The sequence below is a fragment of the Limanda limanda genome, chromosome 17, assembly GCF_963576545.1.
Source record: "Limanda limanda chromosome 17, fLimLim1.1, whole genome shotgun sequence".
Lineage (NCBI taxonomy): Eukaryota > Metazoa > Chordata > Actinopteri > Pleuronectiformes > Pleuronectidae > Limanda > Limanda limanda.
Genome location: NC_083652.1, coordinates 14388230 through 14415490, shown reverse-complemented (window position 1 = coordinate 14415490; position 27261 = coordinate 14388230). Strand labels below are relative to the sequence as shown.

The following is a 27261-nucleotide window of genomic DNA, read 5'->3' as shown; positions in this document are numbered from 1 at the left end:
CTGTCAGTACAGCTGATTTCAGACTTTATATATTTTTATTATATATTTTTATTATTTTTTATGGCTTACAATTTTGTCTGCCTGTGTGTGCATCTGTATACAATCATTCACATCCAGTTCCTTCATCCTCGTTCTAAAGACGTTCATTAGTTGAACTTTAGGTTCTGAATGTGCAGGATAAGCAAAAGCCCCTTTTCCAGTTTCTGTTCGGGCATTTGGAGCAGAAAGTAAAAAGAAGTTCTGAGAACGCAGAGAGGAATGTCCAATTACTTTCTGTATAAGTCAAGAGGTGGTGAGAGAGCAGGCCCACAAATGCCTTGAATATATATATATATATATATATAATACTGCTAATATTTCACCAGGTACCTTCTCGTTTGGAGTTATTGGGGTTTGACCTTGACAACAGAAGTCTTTGGTTTAAATAGGGATACAACCTTTATAGCTATAAATAATGAGTCACCACAGATATGATGCATATATATATAATTTATTGTTGTTCTTTTTCCTCAGTCAGGCTGTTGATCCTATTCTCCATCATATCCTTCCAAGTCGTTGTAAAGGACATCGCTGTGCTGATCCTGACAGGTCTGCACCACCTGCAGGACGGTTGCGAGGCGGCGGTCCAAAGCAGAAAGGTGCGGCTCGGACAGGAGTGGGGCCCCCCCGGCCAGGGGGTCCTGAGCCAGCGACTCCCGCAGGACGTCACTCAGACGGAAGGCGGGAAGGCACAAGAGACGCAAGCGGAGGAGGGTGGAGCGACGTATCCTACGAAGTGAGGTGGAGAAGAAGGTCACAAAGAGAAACTTAAGAGATGCTGAATCGAAACAGTGAGTAAGAACTTTAAATGGTAATTCAAGTTCCCCGGGTCCTTTAATTATGTTCACTTCCCGCCAGGCTTAAGTCGTCTGCGTCACACTTTGAAACGTTCATACTATTTGTGTGGTTGTTGTTTTTACCTGCAGCACTGTCGCAACGGAGCAAGAATAGACGACTCATCCCGGGAGTGACGCCCAAACCTGTAAGAGAACATTGTGTAACTTCAGTTCGTCACTAGAATGTGACTTCAATGATATTCCTGCCTCAACAAAGGCAGGAATGAAAGATGTTGTTGTTGCCTGCTGCAGAGAATCTTCCGCGTAGTATTCGGCTGACAGACGCAACTTGTTCATTGAAACTCGATAAACCTGATCACTCACGCCCGCCCATTATCCAGATGCAGCACAAAAGTCTCATTGCCGAACTTCTCAAAAGTCTCGTAGTGATGTCTATCCATGTTGCCTTTGAGAAATAAAACATTCACTATTAAAAATCTATTTTACGTAAACAAAAATACTCCTCATGCTGCAAACCAGTTGACTGCTGGGAGTTTAAAATCCAGAGACTGACCCATGAGGAAGTCCAGCACAGCCATGTCTATGACGTCCACCAGTCTGGTGCCGTGGTTGTAAGGCGGCGTCTTTTTGACTTTGTCACAGTAGTTCAGGTCCTTCTCCCACCTGGGAACAACAGGATGCTTCACCAGGACAAAGTAAACGTGTATATGTACTGAGGAGTACCGTTCTATCTATCTATCTATCTATCTATCTATCTATCTATCTATCTATCTATCTATCTATCTATCTATCTATCTATCTATCTATCTATCTATCTATCTATCTATCTATCTATCTATCTATCTATCTATCTATCTATCTATCTATCTATCTATCTATCTATCTATCTATCTATCTATCTATCTATCTATCTATCTATCTATCTATCTATCTATCTATCTATCTATCTATCTATCTATCTATCTATCTATCTATCTATCTATCTATCTATATATCTACCTATCTACCTATCTACCTATCTACCTATCTATCTACCTATCTATCTACCTATCTACCTATCTATCTACCTATCTATCTATCTATCTATCTATCTATCTATCTATCTATCTATCTATCTATCTATCTATCTATCTATCTATCTATCTATCTATCTATCTATCTATCTATCTATCTATCTATCTATCTATCTATCTATCTATCTATCTATCTATCTATCTATCTATCTATCTATCTATCTATCTATCTATCTATCTATCTATCTATCTATCTATCTATCCATCTATCATCTATCTATCTATCTATCTATCTATCGGTCTATCTGTCTATCTGTCTATCTATCTATCTATCTATCTATCTATCTATCTATCTATCTATCTATCTATCTATCCATCTATCATCTATCTATCTATCTATCTATCTATCTATCTGTCTATCTGTCTATCTGTCTGTCTGTCTGTCTGTCTGTCTGTCTGTCTGTCTGTCTGTCTGTCTGTCTGTCTGTCTGTCTGTCTGTCTGTCTGTCTGTCTGTCTGTCTGTCTGTCTGTCTGTCTGTCTGTCTGTCTGTCTGTCTGTCTGTCTGTCTGTCTGTCTGTCTGTCTGTCTGTCTGTCTGTCTGTCTGTCTGTCTGTCTGTTCTCATTTAGTGTACTGATGCATTTCAGGCCACTAGAGTGCAGTAAAATCACACGATTCCCAGCTTCAAGTAAGACACAATACAAGAAACCTAAAAAAAAAGAGTTTTTATAATCTGTCCACTGTCACATGTATAAAGGTAAGTGGTATTTATCCTTTAAAGTAATATTTTAATATATAGTAAAGTATACAGTAAGCTTTATGGAAGGGAACCAACTGTGCCAGCTTGGTGCGGCTGTACGATCGTCTCCATGGCGACCTCCAGGACCTGCGGGGGGCGAGGTCGAGGTCGGGCAGCATCGCAGCCAGAGACACCTCCAGTGCGTGAGGCCGACCGCACACCGGGGTCTCTGTGGAGCAGTAGTACTCGCACTGACCATAGAAACACACGTTCCCGACTGGAGGGGGTCAGAGAGGTGCAGTCAGTCACATGTCCTTACACTGGTTTGTGAGGGCGATATAAGAAATGTGTGCAGCCTTGACACAGACACACACAGACACACAAACACCTGGGGAAGAGAAGAAGGTCCTGGACAGCTTGCGGTCGGTGGTTATCTCTCTGATCTCCGTGGTCACATTGATGAGTCGACCGACCACTGGAGGGATCCGGTTGAAGCCCAGCAACCTGGACAAGATGGAGACACGGAAACAGAGACAAACTTTAACACGAGAAAGACACCCTGAAAATGACCCGGATAAAAAACACAGAGTAATAATCTCAGTCCTGGATGAGGAGGTCAGGGTGCAACAGGTGAACAGATGATGTCTGAAGATCAGTGATGTGCTCTGGTGCAGTTTCAGAGGCGGGGGAGTGAAGCCAAAGTCAGAGTGATGTGTTTTCCCTCTTTGTGTTTCGGCGAGGGCGAGTCTGGCTCGGCTGTGACTTATGTTGCTGACTCAGGCAGGTGTGCAGTGAGTGAATGAGAAATAAAACCAGTGCAGGAGTCGTCTGTACCTTATGACTCAGTGTTGACACTTCCTATTGATTTCCTCAGCAGAACTTTATTACCACATTAATTTTGTTTTATTCTTTACTCGTATCTCCGAGACAAGCAGCCCTCATGAATAAATGATTCCGGTGTGTGAGCGGTGACCTGCTGGTAACAGAGTGGTCTGTCTACCTGCCGCCGGCTGAGGGAGCGATCGAACATCTGTACCTGTCAAGGTGGAAGGCAGCGATCTCTGCGTTGTGTCTCTCAAAGTCTGAGAAGTAGAAGAGGTTCACGTCCGTCTCTGTGTCTCTGGACTGTCTGTGCAAAACAGAAACACACAGAGAAACAGAAATGCTCGAGGCTATTTGCTGACGTACGTGTAAGTGTGCTGCAATGGGTTGTCTAATTATTACTAAGACTTATGTTTCAGCCTGATGAAGAGTCAGTCAGTCAGTGTTTGGACAGTGTGGTCTTACTTCATCGGTTTGAGCAGAGCTTGTCCGTAGTTTGGGAACGATATGAGCAGTTTGAGCTGGGTGCCTCCTGTCTTCTGAACTGAAAGACATTCAGAGAACTGAGAGCATTTAGAAAACAAAGAGGATTACTTACAGATATCATTTATAATATCATGAGCATTAACAACAAATACATATCACATATTCACAGTTTAATAACCACAAATAATTTTCTCTCATTTACCTTGGCTGAGATCCAGACACACACAGTTGGAATGAGTGAATTTTATACATTGTGTATTGTCATTATTATTTATTATTTCTCTTTATTTCAAGTGAGCCAGTCATGAACGAGCAAATGCAGGAAATGATCAATTCCTGCCATATTTATTTAGGCTGTAACCTCTTTTTCTAACTGATGAATTTAAACATTTCAATGTGCAAATGTCCAAAAAGGGACGACACTGAAAAAAACCTGCCTGTAGCTGAGGTTAGAACTTGATTTGCAACGTATAACACAAACCCCGATACAAGATTCATTCTGCAGCTGAAGACGGAGACAGGGAGTCTGAGCAAACACACAATGACAGCGTGCATGTGGCGATGCTAGGAGAGATGTGTGCCTGTGTGTTTGTGTGTGTGCACGCAGCAAGCGTGTGTACTTGTGTACGTGTGCGTGTGTGTGTGTGTAGGTGTTGAGATAATACAAGTCTGTGGGTGGATTATATTTATGACCCTACCACGATACATAATTTGAGTTACACATTTGCCTGCTGTCACACAATTATAATTGTGTTTAACTTTGTATTTGTGTAATTTGTTCTGTGTAAGCAGAGGTGTCTGAGTGTGTAATAGCATCCTCTCCATGTTATAACATCCACGCCATAGATGTGCTGTAATATAAATTACGCTCACTCATGAAAAATTAATTCATGGTCCACATGCCTCCCACTGTTTGCCTTGTTTGCTTTTCTACCTTTTTCCAGCTCTCACTCTGCGACCCAAAGGGATTGTGGGTCATCGCACATCGTGCCCAATCCTTCTGGGTTTGTTCTTTCATTCCGTGGAACTTCACGTATGTATTTATCGCTTCACCGGCGCTGTGGATGTGCTTCTCGAACACGTGATCCTTCTTGTTCTAAATACGAACCTGATGTCACAGTGGACTGCGTTCGCTTAGTGAGAAATTCAGTAAATACTCTTTGCCTCTGGCTCTCTCTCAGTCCAGCATGTGTTGTGTGTGTGCATAGATCAGAGTTAAAATGAGAAACCAGCACGATTTGCAACGTTCTGACTGTGTTTAACCAAACAGAAGCTGATAGTTAAAGTCAGAGCAGGAATGCTATCGTCTGAAACGCATTATTTTAGTTGAAAGCCTAACATGGTGCAGAATACAGATTCAGAGCTTTCATATGTAAACAGGTTGTGGCTCAGGCTGTTTTGGTTATTCGGGTTTTGGCAGAACATGCACAGTGAGGCCACTCTCCTACTCTGGGAATGAATAAAGAATGATGTCTGCAGTATATTGTCTGTTTCATTACCAACCACTGTGCCGGTGAGAAGTAATTCTGCTTGGCTGGAGATTCAAGTCGTATTGTAGGAACAAAAAGATAAAAAGACTCAATTATCCTTCCTCTCTCTAACGTGTCTCCGTGTACCTTTCCCAGGCCATGTTCTTTCTTCTCTCTGTCCTCTCACCCGTTTCCCCCTGCCTCCCCTCATTTGCTCACCAGCGCCGAGGATACGTTGCGTTGCCAAATAGTGAGTCACTTGGGCCAGGTTGGGATCCTTCCTGTTGTACAGCTCCCAGCGAGAGATGCCCAGGTGAAACCGAAGCCAGGGAGGGTGAGTCTCTGCGTCGCTGGTCCAAGAGACTCTGTCGAAGCCTTCCTCCTGACTGGCACTCTGCCTTCAGGAGAAGAGGGGGAGGTTGTAAACAGGCAGGGTCGGGTGTAAAATTGTTAATAAGGAGAATGTATTAACATTCAAAATAAATTATGCCTATGGGGTCACTAAATTATTTTACAACACAAAGGCCACTGAGTAAAATAAACGGATTTGGAGCTTGCAAAGTAACCTCAGAATTTCTCATCTCATGTTTTATTACACAAAAAAGGGAAATGACATTTACTTCTCTGTTATTTAAATGATCAGAATCCATAGTTGTGTGAATATTTCACTTCAGAAGTTGGATAATCGTGAAAAATGAAGCTCAAACTTGCACTTCATGTTTCTGAATCCTGCTGCCTGCAGAGGATTGTAGAGTAGAAATTCATCGGTTGCCATATAGCCCAATATTGTTTTTACCTTTGCCTGCAAATAAACACAAGGAACACATTAAAAAATCTAACTTTTGAATATCTTAGAATTGTATGTTCTTAAGAAATGATCAAGGTCAGGACCTCAAATCTGGCTGCAGATATTCAATGACAATGCAGGACAGTGGATGTGTCCATTATTTAAACAATGATACATTTCATGATGAATCATTTTCACTCACCACTGACTGTCACTGTTGATGTCATCTTCCTGCTCTTCTTCCTCACTTCCTACGCCCCCTGCATCCTCTGTTGTCTTCACCCTCAGTAGCCAATCATCTTGTTGCGGCTCTGGTCGCGGCAGGTTGTACAGCGGGTGATTGAACAGGGCCTCTAGTGCAGAATGACCCTTCACCTTGGGAATCAATTTCCCTGCTCCAATCAGTTTCTTATCCCTCTCAGCGACTGAGTCTGTCCCTTTCTGCTCTGAAGTGTTGTTCAGTTTGTGCCCCTCGTCATACCGGGAGGTCGTTGGCAGTTTATTCGAGGAGGATGAGGAGGAGGAGGAGGAGGATGAGGAGACAGACTGATGCTGCCGTGTGTCAGTTCTTGGATTGAATGAAGAGGAGGATGAAGAAGAGCTGGGAAGGACGCAGGCTGTCTGGAGGACGGAGAGACAAAAGAATGCCAGAAGGAGATGGAGAGTGAGGGACAAACATGCCAGAGCGAGATAGATGGAGCGAGTGGGTCGGGCCAGGTTCCGTCTCATCGTGCTGCGGGAAAAAGAGAAACAACAGAGATGTCCATTTAAAATCCAAACAGACACTTACTGCCTTACCATGATGAAACATCTTTTACAAGTTGGATTTCTCTTTACAAAGTAAAACAGTGAAAGAACGCTACTGTGAAATTACATTTCTGTTCGAGCCTGCGCGGTTGACCAAGTGTAGAGCTGTGCTAGCATAGAAAATCTTCAGAGCGAGTTTAGTAGCAACTTCAAATAGTCTTAATAAAAGCAAATACTGAGTGTGATCAATTTTGACCCATTTGGAAAAAAAGCCCTTTAGTTCCTCTCAGCATCACCAGCTGCTGTCGGTGCATAAACATTGTGGGAGTGGAGCCACATTACTGATCATCAGGATGTAGTTTAACACCTGCTCCGTTTCCTCTGTTTCAACACCACTGGGACTTGATGTGATATTCAGGAGCATGAGTGCATTCATTGTTAATCACCAACGCTGCAGCTAAACTGCACAAGTTCTATCGCTATAACAAGAATGTTTATGATTCTATGTAAAACACATTTATTGATTTAAAGGGAGATCGCGAACGAGGCACAGTGGGGAGTAGATAATGAGTGAATTTTCATTTTTGGGTGAACTATCCCTTTAAGCTGTCCGACAGGTGGATAGACAGAGACAGGCCTCCACACATGAATAAACAGTGGTGCGTTACCGCAGCAACACACTGTCAGATAATCATTTACATCAGATTCCGAAAGAAAGAAAAAGCTCGCTGAGAAAGATCAATACATTATTGAACAGCTCTCTGCTCCTATATTCCCTGTGTGGAGCCGCAGGTCGGAGGAATTACTTACATCTCTTTCCCTTCGAGACCTGGCGTTCTTCTCTCTCTCTCTCTCTCTCTCTCTCTCGCTCAGCTCCTCTTCCTCCGTTCACGGGACACAATCAGAGTTTACCTCTCTTCTTTGTCATCCAGCTCCCGTCCAGGACGATTTGTATGTTTGTTTGTTATCAATCAAGTGCAAACAGAAGTTAGAGGGCCGGCATGTTGCAGTGACCCAGGTCTGCGTGACCCACCGTTAAAAAGAAGGGAATCCAAATGTATTTTACTGCCAAGTGAACTTTTAGTCTGGATCAATGTGGCATGGGGGGTTATAGTGCTGATCCAGTACAGAGGCTGATGTGTTACTTCTGACTGTTGACCTTCTTCTGAACAAGAACTGATATCGATTGTATTGTTTACATGAGTTACTAATAAAATATTACATTGTGAGAAGACATTCTTATCTACATGACGTGACTAAGTGTGTCCAAATTATTCTGAGTTTGACATTATTCTGGTTTTAAAAAAGCATGGCAGTGTCTTATTCACACTTAATCATGTTAATATCAGAATAGCAGTGTCCATGTACACAAATACTGACTTTAAAAATCGTAATAATCTAAATTGTAAGTTTAACTTCTCTTTAATTCCCCTGTCTCCAAATAAAAGTAGTTGTATATATTAATAAATAGTTTCAATTTGATAGACTATTTAAAAAGCATCTTTGGAAACGCACTCATCGGTTTTCATGCTGAGAATTAGACAAGAAGATTGACACCACACATGAGGCTTCCTCCTGCTTGTTAGCTTAGCTTAGCGTAAACACGTGAAACAGCTTGAAGTAAGCAAAATCGTCTACGAGAAGATGTTAGCTAACTTAGGACAAGTTATATGTTCAATGTTTAATATAAACATAAATCAAAGTTTTGGAGGGGGGAATGTGATACGTGCTGAGAGTCGTTTTTAAAGACAAAGTAATTTGCAAGTTTTGAAAATGCAGTCACGTGATTTCATTCCTTCAGACGTGGACGGGCCAGCTGTTCCTCCCTGTTTCTTGTCTTCACGCTGATCCAGCCAGTTGCTCACAGCAGCTTTTATGTTCACCGCTCTGAGTGTCAGTCCTCTCACCTTGAGTTATTCTTTCCCCCGTATGCTGAGCTCTTTTATTATTTTCTCCATCTCTCTCTCCTCTTCTTGTTGTGTTCCCTCCCATGTGTCTCGTTCTGGAGACCAAATAATGTCTTCCCCTGGTTTCCAGACGATGTGGCTTGATGTGCTTTTTGTTCCATTTGGGAATTCACGGAGGTTTTTATCTTTTTATTAACTCTCCTGAAAATGAAAGAGATGCCAGAAACGCTGAGCGGCATCTTCTGTTCTGAAGAGTTTGATACCGGCAGCACATTAAGGTGCACAGACAGAAATGAATTGATATTCCAAAGGAGTCCAGATTAAATCAAATATTCATCTCTTTAACGAAGTCTCATTTTCTCTGAACCTGTCTTCTCCCCCTTTCTTACCATAAACCATCCATTATATATCCTGCTATGACTAAATCCCTCTCTCTGACTCTCAGTGTTTTTCTCTCCTCCGAGGGCTAAAAATCATTCTCATGCATATACAGTTAATTAGCCAACTACACCGTACGTTTCTGTTAATTAGCTAAGTTTGCTCTGAGATATAATACATTATGCATGTTGCAGCAGGTCCCAGTAGAATAGGCTGATGATTGCCAAACCTGCAGAAATATGCTGCGGTATGGAAATGTGAGCGTTTCATTACATGTAAACAACTGTTTACTGTCACAAATGAGATCACAATACAGGAGGGTATACACACACACACACACACACACAGACACACACACACAGACACACACACACAGACACACACACACACTGAGCGAGTGGATAAACATGAGACTTGTTAGATTATGCAGACAAATTATTATTTGTCATGTTTGAGTAAACTGATTAAAAAATACAAAGTTTTGAGAATCTTCAGAATAACGTTCTCTGTATGTAACTGGAGCTTCTGTTTAATGATTCATAAATCATATGGTTTGATGTTGTCATTTATTTTCTAATGCAGCTGAGAATGTGTTTGGATGCACAGAGTTTTTTTTACCACAACTGTGAACTATATATTATCTGTACTTCCAATCAGGGCTGGAGACAATCCCAGCTGATCTTGGGCCAGAGGCTACATACAGAAAGATCCCTGATCAAAGTGGGATTCAAACCAAGGACCTTGTTGCTGTGCAGCTACCGTGCTAACCACTGTGTTCCACTGCACCATCACAAGAAAAATAAAATAAATGAAATATAAATAATGAATAAGAGTTACCAAAGGAATTAAAATCCTTCCTGTGGGGAACAACTTTCATAGAAATCTCCAGTATGAGTCACTGGAACATTCAAATAGTTGATAAATAAGTAGATAAGATAAGACAAGATCAGATAAGATAAGATGCCGAGACAGGAAACCCGAGTCTATTATAACTAGTTATCTATAATGACAGTTTCTCTATTTTTACTTTTCGTTTATTAGCCTTTCTCTGACTTCTCCGTTCTGTCTGCGACACTCATCCAAACTTATTGGCTCCCACTGCAGACATAAAAGTTTAAAGTGTTTCACAGTTATATCGTTACATTTTTAATCAAGTCTAAATGGTTTCTTACAACAGCTGGGACTGCAGATTTTACCAGAGATGATACAAAAAAAAGCAGCAAATAGAGCATTTGTCTGGAACTATTTTCAGCCGTGGATAAATATGCATTAGTGAACAGTTGAGGCAGCAGGATGGTGCGTGGTGCCGTCTGTAAATAAACAGTGTTGAAGGAAGGAGGTGAAATAATCTTGTGTTGTTTTTGTGTGACGTGTCGCTTCCTGCTCTCTCCTCAGACGATGGTGTGCATGTAGAAACAAGAGTTGCTGTGTTGATGTTATTGTGTTTTAGCAGCGACCCTCACCTCATCCTTAATTTTTACACAACTCACAACACAGAGGTGGCAGCAGAATGTGTGTCAGGCCAGAGCGGCTACACTGGGTCTGAACACGCAGGACGTACTTTCACACAAGCTCAGCGTGTGAGACAGAATCACTAACTGCCATGTGGTGTTATGTAATGTGTAATGTTATGGATCCCTCCTGATTTCTCATCCGAGGTCACTTCAGGTTCAGCCTCATCAACAGGCATCAAATAGAAAAGATCCTGTGGCAGATCAGTGATCCTCCAATCAGCTGCATCCGCTCCGTCAGTGCTGATGATCTTTTTGCAGGATGTCAGGAGATCAAGTATTATAGGATGATATAAATATCTGTAGCTTTCTTCTTCTTTTTTTTACCCTTTCTACCATTCACGTGCGCAACAAAGCTCACTCAAGCACTCCCATTCAGAGAGTGAAAAACATCCTTCAAAGCTTTGAAGCCCGTTTCGCTCGCAGCACTCGCGGCTTCATGCAGGTTGCTTGGAAACAACCCAGCGTTTGGCACCTAATTGGAGCGTGTGCTTCATCCAGCGGCCGCGCGGACGCAGCTCTGTTGTACAAACTCAGGATAATGAGACAAAGTGGGTTCTGCATCACATCTGGCACATTAGAGGGTGAACGGGCAGCAGAGGGTCTTTTGGATCCTGGGGAGGGGCTGACCGATGGAAGCCTCTGAGTCCTGGTGTGTGTACTTGGTGTCGATGCTCTATAGCAGCTGATTGCATGTAAAATCAGCATCCACGTGAACTTGTGTGGGTAAAAACTGCTTGAAGTTGCCTGATGAGCACCCTGGAGTTTTCTCCTCTCTCTTTTAGGTGTGTGTGAGTGTGGAATACAAAGAGAGCCACTTGTTTAATCAAGTGTCGGCCAAGGTTTGAAGTGTGAGCGGCGCTGCAGCTCTCTGTGGTTCTCTCTCTCTCTCTCTCTCTCTCTCTCTCTCTCTCTCTCTCTCTTTGTGTTTGAGCTACAGCATGTTTGCAGGTGTGTGAAATGCAAAAAGGCTGTTTCATCATGTGTTGCTCGGGGTTTGATGTAATGGAGTTGCTTCTTCGTCTCTGACTCCCTCTCTCCCTTCTACTTTCACTTCTTCTCTCTCTTCTTCCAGCTCCCTCCCCCTGTCCCTCTCTCCTTCTCTCCCTCTTCTTCTCTCTTTCACTCTCTCTGTGAGCTCAGAGGCCTTGAAGTCTTTGAAAGCGTTGACTCCCGTGGCTTCGGCTTCGAAGGCTGCCGCTGCTTCACTCCCACTATACGGCCATGAATATTTCAACGGGTGGGACAGGAGGGTCGAAAAGACGCTGGAGACGAAAGGGAGAGAGCTGGTGAGGGGGGGAGGGGTGACGGGAGGGATGGAGCATAACAGGTGAGAGCAAGAGGCACAAATTAAGACGGAGAGGGGGCGGATGCAAATGGAGAACAGAAGGAAACAAGACAAGAAACATGAGGAGGAGAGAGGGAGGGAAGGGAGGAGAGGTGTGATAGATGTTGGAGGAGCGTGAGACCTCGAGGAGGGAACTCGTGTGGAATACCAACTAGAGGGAGAGCTACAATGGGTTTGATACACACACACACACACACACACACACACCCACACACACACACACACACACACACACACACACACACACACACACAGAGGCAGAGTATAATGTAACAACAAACAACATGTATAAGCAAAGTGGAAAACCCTATTAAACCCCTCTGGATTCCTCTCGTATTCCCAGAGGATTCATTCTAATCTCACCATCTACATTTCTCCCCTCCATTCATCTTTCATAACCTTTCGTATGTCTCTCCATTCCCCCCCCCCCCCCCCCCCCCTCTCCTCTTATTGTCTCCCACTCCTCATCCATTTTTAAGGTGACAGCTTGTGGGATAATCTAATCCTGTATCTCCACATGAGACGATCTGTCATCGGCTGTCGCTGTCTATGTGGATCTGTGTGGTATATGAATGTCCACGAGGAGACATAAGGAAGGATGGAGGGATGGAGAGAGAAGAAGGGAAGAAAGGAAGGAAGGACGAAAGGGAGGGCAAAGCATTGTGGTAGATTTTTCAAACAGAGCACAACCCCGGCATGAATTACATGAAGACTATTCAACAACTTGATGTTTTCCAAGATTCAAGATCAACTTAAACAGAATTTTTGGTTTTCATAAAGCACTTTACTGACGCTGCATGACTTGATGACTAATCCATTAAAAGCAAAACATGAAATTTACTTATTTTAACTCTCGCAGGGAGTCTGCTCCAGAAGTTTCTTTTGGATTCTTCAACCGTCAACCACAATATCTTTTATTTTCATTGTTATTATCTACTGGCTTTTATGTCTTTATGTGAAGGGACAAACAGGAGATGTGGGGGTGAGGATTCAGCTGGGATTCAAACCAGAGACTCACTGCTCAGGGAGTGTGCGCCCATTTGTCATGTTATGCTAACTACTTAGGTAGGAGGTCCTTTCTTCTGATGCACATGTGAGTTTGTCTCAGTTGTGTGAACAAAAAACAACAACACACAGGTAAAGAGAGAGCATTGGAAGATGGCAGCGCGGGACCAGGAGCTCATGACTCAAAGAGCTGCACCAGTGTAGCTGCTGATGCACGCTCATGATTTCTAATTAATGAGTCTCATCAGCGATTGTGGAGAATCCATTACTCATCAAGATGAGGGCTAAGAGAGAGAGAGAGAGAGAGAGAGAGAGAGAGAGAGAGAGAGAGAGAGAGAGAGAGAGAGAGAGAGAGAGAGAGAGAGAGAGAGAGAGAGAGAGAGAGACAGACAGACAGAGAGAGAGACAGACAGATAGAGACAGACAGACAGACAGAGACAGAGAGGAGGGAGTGGATATAAGGTTGTCAGCAAAAAGTCAAGACTTGAGACATGAGTAGGTGTGTGTTTGTGTGTGTGTGTGTGTGTGTGTGTTTGTGTGTGTGTGTGTGTGTGTGTTTGTGTGTGTGTCTGTGTGTGTGTGTCTGTGTTTGTGTCTTTCTACCAGGCAGAACATCAATTTCCCGCAGATGGCATGAAGAGCCCTCAGAGGACACGGACGTGCTCTCGCTCAGACAATATTTGGAGGACACAAAACACGGAGACAGATACATTTTTAAACCGGTCTATTCTTGAAACCTTGAAATGCAACATGAAGGTTGAAAAGTTTTTGTGTCTGGAAACACATTTATATTTCAGCAAGGGGCACGTGGTACATCTACTAAAAAAGGCTGAGAGAAAGTTTTAGATGATGGGTATCATTTTAATATTTTAACGAGAGGAGATGATGAACTTAATATAACAGCTAAAGTCTCTACTTTTAATTTCCCTTTTTCCTCCTGTGTGTTCTCCCCCCCCCTCCTCCTCAAACTCCTGTCACTCCCCCTCTCATCCTCTGACACTCATTCGTCTCCATGCCACACTTTTATTTCTCTCGCCATGCAAGAAAGTCTCGTGGAAAAGATGTCAAACCAAAAACAAAATGTTGACTAAGAACAGTGATAATATCAAAGACTTCTTGCCTTAAACACACACACATACACATGCACAAACACACAATCATGACAACAGAACCAAAGCCATCCCTGATTAAACTACATGCTTCAAAAATGATCATGCATCTGCTCACCCCATCGCATATAGGAAGGAGTGAGAGACAAAGGGTTGAGAGAGAGAAAGATGTTATGTAAGGAGAGAGAGAGAGACAGAGAGAGAGAGAGAGACATACGTCTGTTTGTGCTTTTGTGATAAATTTATTTTCATTTCATTCATTGAAAAGATATGAAAACACAAACAAATGCACACATGCATACGCAAGATTTACAAAATATCCAAATAATAAAAACAAAGCAAAATGAAAACCCAGACCCAGACCGCCCCCTGGATCCTGAGGAACTGTTTTCTCTGCTCCGAGCAGTCGACCAGAAACCCACACACGAAAAGAAGTGGGAGTTGCGAAGCTTCCATCGTGTGACACCTTATTTTGTTGCTGCTAAAATAAGTTAACAGTGCCGTTTGGAAATACCTGATCTATCTGGATCCCACAAGATCTGTGTCAGCTGCATATAGAACGTATAGAACTAGATTCAGGCTTATTTAAAGTATTATTATTTTCCCCTTTTTTATAAATCGACTGGTGCTAAACAAACTTTGAGTTTAAACAACCAACTTGTATTTAAAATGCACAGTTGTGTGTTGTACACTGATAATAAAAACATTGATAATCAGGATCCGTGAGACTACGTGTTTAATCACTTTCTCATTCAATAATACCCATTGTAATGCAGGTGTATTAGAGAAGATCGATAAACAATCAACTGCAACAAAATTTGTGAAAGAAGGTTTTCTCCAAAGTGCAACAAAATACTGAGATGAATCTGAAGAGAAGCTCAATAAGAAGAACCTGTGTGATTATTGGATTAAAGTATCAAGAGAGGAAACAAACAATTTATTCATGATAAGCTCACTCAGGGTGTGGGTGTAGTCCAAGCACCTGAGTGTGTGTGTGTGTTTTTAACAAACGTGGCTGCACAGGAAACAAACCCAGCCACTTTGGCTGCGTTGTGTGAGTTACACAAGGCCACATACATGTGTGTGAATGAGTTCTGCATCGGTAGAGCCGAGCAGGGAGAGGGAAGCGAGGGAGGAGAACGAGATGTAGAGAGGGCGACAAAGACGGAGGAAGAGCAAAGCCTGTTCCTGTCCAGATGGAGCCTCTGTGGGCAATTTGGACCGTGAGCGTGTGTGTGTGTGTGTGTGTGTGTGTGCGTGTGTGTGTGTCGTAATGATTCTGGTACTCTGCCATGTGGAGGCTGAGTAGGTGGATCACCAAAAATGGAAAGGGATGAATCCGTTTATTGTGAATAGTGATAACCCTTAAAATGTTTAGAAACTCAGACTTTGCACATGGTCAGGATTTATCATGATTACATAAAGCAGTTTCCCATCTATACAGTCATTTTCATTAGATTTCTTACTGCTGCTGCTTCACATTCAAAAGCTAAACATCCTGAATCCTGTGCAAGAGGAAGAATTTCACAGTCGCAAATCTCTACTGGAAGAGCATGAAACATATATCAAACTAAAGTGAAAATATATTACTTAATTTCCGGTGGGAAAGTTCAATCAATATTTACTGCATCTGTAAATGAATCGTTTCTCCCCCTGAAGTCAAATCCCAGCAGAGCGACACACACACACACTCACACACACACACACACACACACACACACACACACAAACACACACACAGCTGACGGGTAAAAAGCTGCTTCTCTGTTGCACATCTGCTTGATCATTAAAACAAATATTTATTTATCTTTTCAATCTGATTAAAAAAACAATCTCAAAAAAGAGGCAGCACATTTGGACTCTGATTCCCTGTGAAGCTCGACAGTCACAGACAACCAGGACGAAGACTGATTCATCTTTCTGAGTTTGTGCTGTCCCACAGTTCTTCTGCTGTGTTTGTTGGACCATCCATTCCAAGGATTACGGGATTACAATGTGTTCCTAGATGGAACATTATGGATTAGATAGGGCTGTGTAATCCAACAGGGAATATCCTCCTCTGCCTGTGGATGATAAGTATTGAATGCTAAATATGGCAGGCCCGGGTGATCATAGAGGTTTTTACAGGAACTGGAAGGTCACAGGTTAAATCCCTGCCGCAGCCAGCGTGTCCATTACTGTCAGAGCGTCCTGGGTCGGGTTTCCTTCACACGCCCGATGCTGCAGGCACCACTGGGCTGTAGCTTTTTTTAACGATTCGGCCAGAAAAGCAAAGTTACCAGTCCCTAAGTGTGATGTGCAAAAAGAAATTAACACGCAACGCTCCAAAAGCTGTTACATACAGACAGTGACTGGCGACTTACTTGAGGATCATCTGTACAGTTATGTCAGGAAACTGTGGTCTGACACTGAAGAGCACAAGCACGCCTGGTTTGTCAGAACAAAGAGACACACGGGCAGGGATTTAAAAGCAAATCCATTTATCACTGCTTCTCCGCCTCGAGACATAAGTCATGTCAACATCATTTTTTGATTTTCTCTTGGGTCCTTGTTCACACAATGGTGATGAAATGACGAGCCATCCGGTGACTGACAGGGAAAAAAAGGCAATATCCAAGCACTGAGGGGTAAAGCACGATACAGCAGCAATATCTGTAATCTCCAATTAGTGTGAGTCAATCTGTTCCAACTATTCCAGTGGATAAGACACAACTCAGCAGCGTTTGTTCACGCAATCCTCTCTCTCAGTAACGGACTTACAACTTAAGTCCATCAGCGGCTCTCCTGCTCGTGCCAGACACTCAGTCAGCTGGTCGGTGTCACACAACTCAGAAGTAGACTGAGTCAAAGTCCTGCTAACCTTGTTAGTGTGTGTGTGAGTAACTGCTACAGGCTGATTATAACCTGCGTTAAACAGGCCTGAGCCCCATGCTGTGCAGGGATGTTCCCAAACCAGCACCAGCCTCCGATACCGATTAAAACCTCATCTGTGAAATCTATGTATTGATCCAATACTGTGTCTTTAAAGTATTAAACCACCTCATCTTCTTCACTGCTCCAAAACAGCAGATAGTGCAGCATTAACTAAGAGCTATAGATTGTGGTCAACTGTTTAAAAGGTGAAGATTTTGATTTTATTAGATACATGATGACTGCACTTTAACAGCTCTTTAAAGGAAGTAATTGATGTGACTTCCTGTATTTATTTATTCTTTCAGTAATGACGGTTAAACTAGGTAATAAAAGAAGTTTTCATTCTCTGTACTTGTTTTTTAAAAGGGTTTATCAATCATTGCTTTCATACAGGTTTAGTAGCATTAAAATACATTTATACATATATATATATATATATATATATATATATATATATATATATATATATAAGTTATGTTTTTAAATGCGCATGTACTTGTTCCAGGTTTTAGTAAGTAAAGAATAGTATCAGAACATTTGTGTGTGTGTCTTATTTATGTCGGGAGCTGTGATAAGAGCCTGGCTGAAGGACCGGAAGAGAAAAGCGACATGAGGGATGGAGGGATTGAGAGAAGAGCAGGTGGCAGAGAGAGAGGGAGGATGAGAGTGGGATGCAGTGTCTGTCACTGGGAGGAGGAGAGGAGGAGTGAGAAGAAGAGGAGGGTGAGAACGACACAGACGGGAGAGTGAGAAACAGACAAGTCTATTTTAATACGGGCAAAGTGGAGACATGGAGATTACACGCTGATGCCGATATGATTTAATGCAATGCAACATAAAACCTGCAGCATTTGAAAGATTACACTGCTGAGAGTTACTTGATTTATTATGGGATTTCATGAAATGCTCATTATTCCTCTTCTTCAAGCAACCGGCACAGGCAACAGTGGAGTTAGCATTTCTGGCTAAGAAATAGTCTTTCCTTTTCCAGATGATCACTCCAGCTCCACAGTCCATGCAGCAATCCTCTCCCTCCACCAAGAGGCTGCTGCTCGGCTCTGCTCCCTTTCTGCCATCAGCCATCACTCAGTTTGCTCCGGTTGCAGATTGGGAAACACCTGACACCTGCGCTAGGGGAGGAGTTGTGAGCTCTTCCTTCCCCTGTGGCAATGTGCTGATGCATGCACTGCACACTGAACCTGATGAAACTCAAACCAAAGAATTAAACATGCAAATTAAATTGTGGCACAGCAAACACGTCAGATTCAGTAGCAGGTGCTGATCATTCTCGCTGCAGGTCTCATGACAACCTGGTTCCACCTCCATGTTCCTGCAACATCACTGAGAAACCACACGTTTGTGTTGACTGCACATTGGCATCAATACACGTGGTACACAGTGTAGTTAGACTTTCACTGAACCTGACGTCCTGAACTCTCTGTGCCTCTAACGTGTGCTGCAGAGATACAACCTGTTTTCTGTCATCTGGACGAGCAGCTGAGTCACAACACATGACTCACCCGATCTTTAAGATGCTTCATTTACTCGTAACTCATTCTGTTTTCATGCAGCTGCAGCACCGGAGGGAGGAGGCTCTCTGGGATTCTCTCCTTGAAGTCTCTCCTTTTAATCTGCTCGTAACGTGAATGAACAGACGCCTCTGAGAACCAGTGAGGCTTTGTTTCTCTCATCGAAATAAGTCTTTTTATCTTGTTTTGTGAAGCGATCAGCTCAAGGTCACTGAGAAAACAACAACGTCCTTTACGTCTAAAAATTAAGACTTTATTAAAGATTTGAGGTTTGCACACGACTCATATTCAGTAACAACACAACACCATACAAGACACGGACACACATTATTTATACAAACGACAACATGAAAATATACAGATTCCGATGCATACAGTAAAAAACAAACTGAATAGTCATGTACTAAAAGACAAACGTTGCCAATAGAGGTTAAAAAGCTTCAATTTCAACAATCATGAACGTAAAAATGCTGCACCACTATCAAAAAGCCCCAAAAAGCCCCGGAACGAGCTGAACGGACACCAGGCATAAATATTGATCATAACACTGCAGACTCAGACCGATCATCGAAGCACCGCGAGACGAGTTTTGACCTGATTCAGCATCAGCTCGGCAGATCTGCACACTTTATGTGCTGCATCAGTGTTTTCAAATGTTTTGTCAAACCCCTTAAATCCTAAATAACAAAACCACCGGGGGGGAATCCGCAGAGACACTGAGGCTTAATGAGTTCAAAATATCTCGCAGTGTGAATTTTTCATCGGGAGGATGCGTTTGATGATTTGTTTACATGGGTACAAACACCCTGACAGGCACTTTCCACTAAGGATTATCTTTTTTTGCTGTGAGAGAAGAAATGTTGAAATGAACGATCTGTACCGAACAGCATGTGTCACAGAGCAGATGAGAATAACTGTAAAACTGTCAAAAAAAAAAAAAAAGAACGTTACATCAGACTGGATGCAAACATACAGTGTAGCTCAGGCTGGAGAAGCTGGAGGTGACAGTTTGTTGAGTTAGAACAACGTATATCTGGGCGGTTGAATGTGTAAAACAGGGTTATGATCATTTATGAAAGCAACAGTGTGAATGTTGTATTCAAGGCCGTGAATTTAAAGTTAAGTCAGAAAAAAGCCGAACATTTCCTTGCAGAATGACAGAAATGGGCCAGAAGCGTGTCAAGAAACGTGGAAATGCATCCTTCTGCCAGTGGAGGTGTTTTCCTCAGGGATTACATGTCTTGTTCTAGATTTGTTCCGTAGCTCATTAACAGAACAAAGAGACCCTCAGGCCTTCGCCCGTGAACACAACACACAGGCGTTGATTCATGAGGCACTGTCCTCTTCTGTGAAACTGCTGAGCGACACATTGCAGTGGCAAGACATTACAAGTATATGAATAACTCATGCAGAGGTGAAAACAATGTAGCATCGCTCCACAACAAGCGCTCCATCCGTCCGCCTCCTTCCCCCTGTCCTCCCTCTTTCCTCCCTCTTTCGTCATCTGCTCCTCGCTGCTTAACATTCCCTCCACTTCCTGCAACATTTTTCATCACCTTACCTTGACTCCCCACTGTAAAGCTTTCACAGCCCTTAATTAACTCCAGTCTGCGCCTGCTGGTTGTGGAGGGATTTCAGCTGGCTCAACTTCTGGGAGCCGCGGAGGAGGTCAAGAGATCGAGAGCTGCAACAGCTGGAAGCAGCTCTTTGAATTTATTACAGCTTCAGCTTATTTCTGCAGCGTTTTGATTTTTCAAAGTTTATTGTCATTAAGAAAAGCTCATTAGCCTTCTTGTCCACTCGAGTACTGCCACCAGGTTATACAGCTATAGCATAATTAGCCTTTAAACACCTTCCGAGCTCACAAATCTTGTTTGTTTAATTTTAATTAAAACTAAAAGTGTCTAAACATCAATTCTACACTTCACTCTTTCTTGGGGCACGGCCAGAAACCTCCTGTTTTCTCTGCTGGTTTAAGAAAGGGTTTTTTGGGGCAGAAATTCAACACAAAATGGTGAATTGTAATTTTTACACTCAACAAGATAAAGCAGATGAGAAGTATCAAGCTTCCTTTTGTCACAGAACAAGGGCAGAAGTATTTCTCGCCTTTTTGGGTTGTTGCAAGTTCATCTGATGGCAGCTTCAGATTGACCTTGCAGACATGAGAGGGATATTCCTCCTCTGCAAAAAAAAATCTTAAAATTAGGATATCGCTAAAGGAGGCTATTTAATCAGCGAAGTTTATCCAGCGTTAGGCTCATTTGCTCTGTCATCCAAAAGCTTTGATTATAATCGTCTAAATCTGAAACATCTCAAAGTAAATTCTTCAACTCATTTTAAGTACACGTTGCTTTAAATGTGACAGAAACATCAGCTGTGATCATCAGGAATCCCGTCATGTTTTAATTCTCCATCAGACCTCCATGATGGATTGTGCAAAGCCTTGACTGTGTCGTGTAGATATTTGCTTCTCGTTTTCAATTATTTAAACTCTCGTCAGTCCGATGCCACAGAGTTGGTTCGAGCGTTGCGTTGCTAACATGGGACAGATGGAATCCCCCCCCTCCAGGCCTCTCTTTCACATCCCTCTCCTCAAAGCCGCTCCCTGTCGGTCACTGGGAGCTCCTGCTGTGTTTAGCACACGGCTCCCCCGGGTCCTTGCTGGCTCCTCCATAAACACTGACTGCGTTCTCCGTCCAGGGGGCCACGCTCCCATGAGCCACTCGGCCGCAGCGAGCCAAGCTGGCCACCTGGCTCGAGGACAGGACCCGGTCCCAGAGGCCCACCTGGGACAGCTCTCCAACCAGGGCCTGGGATGAGTCAAATCCTCCCCCGAGGGAATCCTGGAGGGAAAGAAAGTGTCGTCAGATGATTTTAGAAACTTCAACACACTTTCATCAAGGCTCAGCTTCAACTTTTTGCTGCTCGGGCCAAACTGTGGACGAGTGGGATAAATGACAAATATGATATTACAACTACAAAACAAAGAAGCCGGCTTGTTGCCAGTAGTTTCCTGGACGTTTGCTCAAATATATCCCAGTCTCTAACCATCTCAGGGTGTCAGTCTCTCTTAAAGCTCAAACTGTATTTTATTCATTGTATCTACTATATATTTATTCATTGAAGTGAATGGAGCCACAGCTACAGGTGCTAAATCACTTCTTATTTCTATTTCTGATTAGATTTCTTATGGAGTCAACAGCTTTATCGACCTCCAACCGCTTCAAACTCCTTCCACTCAGTATTCACCTGCTCCTGCCCCAGTATGAGGACTCCCCCAGGCCTGATGTGATGTCCGGAAGCCAGCGCGTGGCCCTCACCCCTCAGCTTCCCCCCCTGGTAGGCCTGCCACACTCCCCCCTTCTGGCTCCAGCTCACACAGATGTGCTGCCAGCTGCCTCTGGTGAGGTTCAGAGGTAACTGTGCCACCTAGGGAAGGAAAGAGCAAAGACAAGGTTTAGATAAAGATGATTTCTGTATTCTGGTAATTTCAAATGACAACAACACATATCCTTTTGCCTGTTTTATTGCTCTGGCAGGGTTTGTACCCAAGATGCTTGATAGACTCATTCTTTATCTCTGTGCTATTCAGACATTCGGACAAAAGGAAGCTCACGCGATAACAAAGGACATCATTAGAGTCTGCAGTTCTTCAGCGTGACCCTGGACATATAGACACTACAATAGGAATATGCACCAGCCCTGAAGGTTCCAGAATGATTGGATGTCAATGTGACCTTGGTGCATCTCGGTGCACGCCAGTACTTTCCTTTAGTGATTGGCTCACCCAAGGCAAATGTCAATGGCAGGTGTGAACAGGGCCAAGACTCTTTCGGGTTTTCCTGGTCCCAAAGACTTTCTGTTGCCTCCAAGGACGCACAACCTTTCCTTCAGGCATCTATTACCATAATGACTTCATTGAATTACACCCGTAGGCAGAGCACTGCACTACACCCCCCTGCAAAGCTGTCAGGGCGGTACCTTAGTTTGTCATTTAAACGTGCAAATTAGGCTTTTTACCTTGTCTGCTAAAGTGGCTGTTTCGTTGATTTGTTCTCTTATTTCTATGCTAATACAAAGCACTTCTTCTCCTGTAATAGACGTGAAATCCTAATCAAGGCTAGAATGGGTTTTAAATGCACTGCGGTTGATGAAATCTAAAAGAGTGGATGATCCTCGTGCAGTTTGTCTCCCACATATTAGTGCTGCAGCCTCTCAGATTCAGTAACTGTGTCTTTCAGGAACTTTATGAACAGATGGTGCTCTGTAGCTGAGAAAATGTATTGTTGTCCTGTTCCAATTTTTATTAAAAAGACAATGAAATATTACATAAATGGTCCCAGACATTTGTGAGCTCAGAGATTCACTGTCACTAATTCAAATCTGTCTGTGGCTGCATGATTGCATCTCCTGACAAATTCTAAATTTGCTGTGTATTACTGTCATAAACATATTGACACTCATTGAACAATTAGCATTAAAATATATTGAGTTCATATATGGAATGCATGCAAAAGTGTTGGACACAATCAAGCACACACTCACAACATATGGACCTGGTATTTGAATGTAATTGACAATATTTAATATGTATTTTAACATTTTACTTTTATTTAAGTAGCAAAAGAAGCAAAAGAAGAGTTATAAACGAATTTAAGGTACTTAACCCCTGAATAATTTTCAATATGAACCATTTATGTATCGTGAGACACAACAAAAACTTGCCACCCAATCAGAAAGGTCCGGACAGACACACAGTACATCCCCGGACCCGTGACATTTCAAAGATCCTGCAGCTCAAGCACAGGCGGATGCAGTACCTTGTCGTTGATGAGCAGCTCGGTGGGGGTGTGCAGGCCTTGCAGCAGCACCAGCTCGTTGGGCTGCTCGGGAACGGCGTAGGACAGAGGGGTCCCAATGCCCCCCTCCGTGGGCCGCAGCCACAGGCAGAGGGTGAGGGCCCGCAGCTTCGGGATGGAGTGTTTCACAACAGCGTACATGTAGTTTGTCCGTGTTGGGAAGGACAGTCTGTAGCCGTCAGGGAAGGAATGTCCAGAGACACCTGGGGAAGGACAAACAGAGACTCGATATAGAAGCAAAAGGTAATTTACAGTTATCTGGAAAATATTTCCTGAGCAGGCCATTAGCCAAATACACATTGTGATTCTTTCTGAGCTATTATTTCCTTTCTCTGACTTACCTTCCTCCAGTCCGGAGATCCGGTGCTGCAGTTTGCTGAGGCCCTGGTCGATTTCCTGTCTGTGTTTCTCAGTTTCCAGCCTGAGGGCTTTTCTCTCTTTCTCCAGCAGCTCCACCTTCCTCTCCAGCTCTCCCTCCAAGTCTTCCATCCTCCAGGGCCTGTCAGCACCAGCTCGGTGCCCGGGAACGGCCGACCTCTCCTGGCCGCCAGACAGCCCGCCTTCCTCATGCGCTCCGGAGATGCTACCGTCCGTCTGGTTGTGAGGAAACGGGCCAATGTCTGACTGCAGAGGAGGGAGACAAAGGATTTTAAACTGGTTGAGCCGTGTGGGTTTTACAGTGGCTCCACTCGCTGCAGTGTGTATCTGCAGTTCCCTCTCATTATGTGCTGGTTGCCAGACTCTGAGAGACAAAATTAGACCCAATTAATAAGTGATTCCTCTAAAAGATTAGATTGAGCCTGGGGACACGACTAGGGGCTAATTTAATCAGGCCTCACTTTGTAACACAATGTTATACTTCAAGGAATAGTGGTGGGAAGTGACTAATTGAGGTTATTTCTTGGTTTGGTGCAGAAGCAGTGACACTAATTAGATACACCATGTAGAGTTAGATATGTGAGCAGGCAGATTTCGTTACCATCTGACCAATATAGGACAGACTGAGCAGTTTCTCTTGTGTCTGCTGTTAGTGTCCTGTGGGGTTTTGGCTTTTTCACAGGAAATAGCTTCCTGCTGTGGCTGTGATGGAGCAGTGAGAGTGACGAGCGTGAAGCAGGACAGTGACATTATTGGCTGAGCGGCTAATCAATGAGCTGAATAAGCTCTGTAAAGCCAGGAGGAGCTGTAGATCCAGTCAGTAGTTCTGTGTCGGTTCATTACTGAACCTTGTCCCATTGTCACGTTGCATTGTCAACTGTAACATCCTTAGTATAGAAATACAGATAATAGCCACTTTAAAATCTGTTGTTTTGAAAAATTTCACAGAGAAAATCAAAACACGTATCCAAGTGTTAAACATGAGAGGTTTCGCTTTCTGAGCAGATCTTGATTAAACTGAGTCATCGCATGTCTACAGGGACCTTTTCAATTAAGTATAACACAACAAATAACTGAAAGTCAGAAAGGCTGCCAAGAAAATGAATAATTCCCGCAAACAACAAATTGCTCTGCTTCGCCGCACAATACCTCAGTGAAAAAAGAAAAACCCACCAGGGAAGAAATGTGGGAAAACACAGACTCTGCGGCAAAACGCCTAAAACCGAAGTGGTCCAATATTGTTTTCCATTGTGCAGACGAGACGGATCACAGGGGGATTCAAACTGAGAATATCAGGCACTTTACTCGGAACATTAAATAAAAGGTATAAGTGTGCACCATCAAGGCCATAATACAAAGAGTAGTCAACTACTTTGTGAAAAAAACAAACTGCAACGATAATGATAAGCAGTCAGAGGTCAGGTCACATTTCTCACTAATTAGATACATGATGAATGGAACTTTTCCATCGTAGGCTTCACTTCATCCTTATTGTGGCTGTTTCCCGGTGGACTCCCCTAAATAATATGCATGCTTCATAGGACTGTAAAATAGAAATACAAAGCAAAAAAGAAAACATATTCTCTGTTATGAAGACAGTGTTTTGGCTCCGTCGCAGGTGTACTAACATTTTGAGGGAGTAAACTGTAGAAACTACAATATCCTCTTTTACATTAAAACATGTCTAGTTACAAAATAAACCTAATGTTCACTTGTACATGCATTAGTACCATACAACATAAATATGTGTGTTGATTGTATTTTCATGTGTAGTCTTGATTTTTATTCAGATTTGGGGATTTGTTTCAGCTTCTCTGTGATATTTCGGTTAATGCATAATGTTTAGCACCAAATCATTTGTGCGATGTTGAGATAGATAACAGGATAAGTGGAAATGTTAATCGCTGATTCTGAAGGAAAAATTATGATGATCATCAAAGTCGTTCAGATATGTATCCCCTGGGAACCATTAAATCTTTCTTATCTTCCTCATTACATCACCGTCCGTATCTGCCGTACAGTTCCTAAGTCATCAAATTACGTCTTTCTCATTTCTATGCAAATTCTCGGGATATTCTCAGACTGTAATTTATTCATTTTTCCCCATTTGAGGTGCTAAATAAAACAAAACCTGCACAGTAATGAATTATTGAATTTGAATTGCAGATGCTTCCTGACCCCAAAAGGTGCTGCAGCCACTTAACACCTATTCATGCTTTTATTCCCCTGTAAACAGTTAAGAAGTCATATTTCATTTGATCATTGGTAAAGACTATATTATTGATAAAGGACAATATATTTTGCTGGAAGATAATGGTCCTCGATTCAGATATCAGCCCATAGGAAGCAGAGTGCAGTGGATCAGCCTTATATCACAGAGAGCTTTCTGTCACTGAGCTGCCAGTGGAAACCAATCTGATGACGCAAGACCAAAAAAAAAGCTAGAAATTGAGAAAACCCCTGACAGCACATTCACACGTCTGACTGGATGTTACTGCTAATTGTGAAACAGCAGGAAACCGGCAGGAGGCTGGTGTGGAGCTGGATTCTCCTGTGAATATGAGTGTTTTCTTTCTGCCCTGATGGATGAAGAAGGGTTGTGAGTGTAGTGTGTTTTTCTGGTTGTGGCAAAAGTCTGTGGACATCAAGAGAGTGTGCATGACTCACGATGAGGAAAACAGACCGAGTCGACCACATGAAAGAAGAAAGGCATGCTATGGTAAGAAACTCAACACAGTTATTTGACCTGACTACTATTCCCAGATGACATTCTTCTTGTACTTCACCGGCACAGAAGCAGGATCTGATGTAAACACCACACTGTGTTTCTGAAGTAGGCCAAGTAGCTCTTGTACACAGAGACGTGACTTGAATGGTAGAAGAGGCAAAGCGAGGGCGAGGGAAAATACTCAGCTTTTACTTTTCAAATGTCACACTGAGACCTGTGAAATCCATTTACATCTGAGTCTGTCACACACACCGAGGTTGGATTCAGGCATTATTGAGCTTTTCATGTGATGGTGGAGTTACGGGCGAAAATAATTGGTGCCTTGATATGACCCATAACAGAAATGTCCTATATGAACTCCCACAGAGCGAGGAGTCACTCTCCTGCGGAGGAGGACGAGTGGATCTCTGCTCTCAGCTGCTATAGGCACCTGGTGAATTATGTATGAAACTTCTTGAGGCAAAAAATGAGGTTGTACATCATTGGACTCTGGTCAGATAAGAGGACGATTACTCCACTCTCTCCTCCCCCTCCTCCTTTTTACTGCTACTGCTGCTGCCCCTCTTCCTCCTCCCCCTTTATCCTCATCTCCCCTCTCCCCCTCCCCCTCCCCTCTCCCCTCTACCTGCCTCACTTGTCATCCTGATCTTGTCCTGGCTTTGATAGATGAGCAGCATTGGAGGAAAAAAAGCAATC

The 27261-nt window shown here is 43.0% G+C and overlaps 2 protein-coding genes across 3 annotated transcripts in view; both read right to left on the bottom strand.

Annotated features, from left to right (window-relative positions):
• Positions 1–474: 474 nt before the first annotated feature.
• On the bottom strand, positions 475–7824 carry LOC133023004 (extracellular serine/threonine protein kinase FAM20C-like). Its single transcript, XM_061089920.1, has 11 exons — positions 7711–7824; positions 6356–6886; positions 5586–5764; positions 3877–3955; positions 3626–3718; positions 2978–3093; positions 2686–2866; positions 1390–1499; positions 1200–1281; positions 960–1019; positions 475–768 (listed from the first exon to the last, which is right to left on the bottom strand). The coding sequence occupies exons 2-11, from the start codon at positions 6880–6882 to the stop codon at positions 528–530; spliced, it is 1668 nt and encodes a 555-aa protein (XP_060945903.1). The 5' UTR covers positions 6883–6886; positions 7711–7824; the 3' UTR covers positions 475–527.
• Positions 7825–21212: 13388 nt separating this feature from the next.
• cbx6b (chromobox homolog 6b) overlaps positions 21213–27261 on the bottom strand; it is a 6820-nt gene continuing 771 nt past the window's right edge. Inside the window, exons 2-5 of one of the 2 annotated variants that reach the window (XM_061090715.1) lie at positions 23801–24079; positions 23421–23662; positions 21850–22029; positions 21213–21443 (exon numbers count right to left, since the gene is read on the bottom strand). In XM_061090715.1, coding sequence (XP_060946698.1) covers positions 21213–21443; positions 21850–22029; positions 23421–23662; positions 23801–24079 — 932 coding nt within the window. Of the gene's footprint in view, positions 21444–21849; positions 22030–23420; positions 23663–23800; positions 24084–27261 lie in introns of both variants that reach the window. The other variant, XM_061090716.1, reaches the window with a different exon arrangement.

What these genes read in the sequence shown, in the direction of transcription:
- LOC133023004 (XM_061089920.1), bottom strand. Translation starts at nt 6,882, where the DNA reads ATGAGACGGAACCTGGCCCGACCCACTCGCTCCATCTATCTCGCTCTG. An exon ending in GCTCTGCTCAAACCGATGAA is followed by an intron (nt 3,719 to 3,876) that starts GTAAGACCACAC and finishes TGTTTTGCACAG; the next exon opens with ACAGTCCAGAGACACAGAGA. An exon ending in GCTGCCTTCCACCTTGACAG is followed by an intron (nt 3,094 to 3,625) that starts GTACAGATGTTC and finishes CATCTTGTCCAG; the next exon opens with GTTGCTGGGCTTCAACCGGA.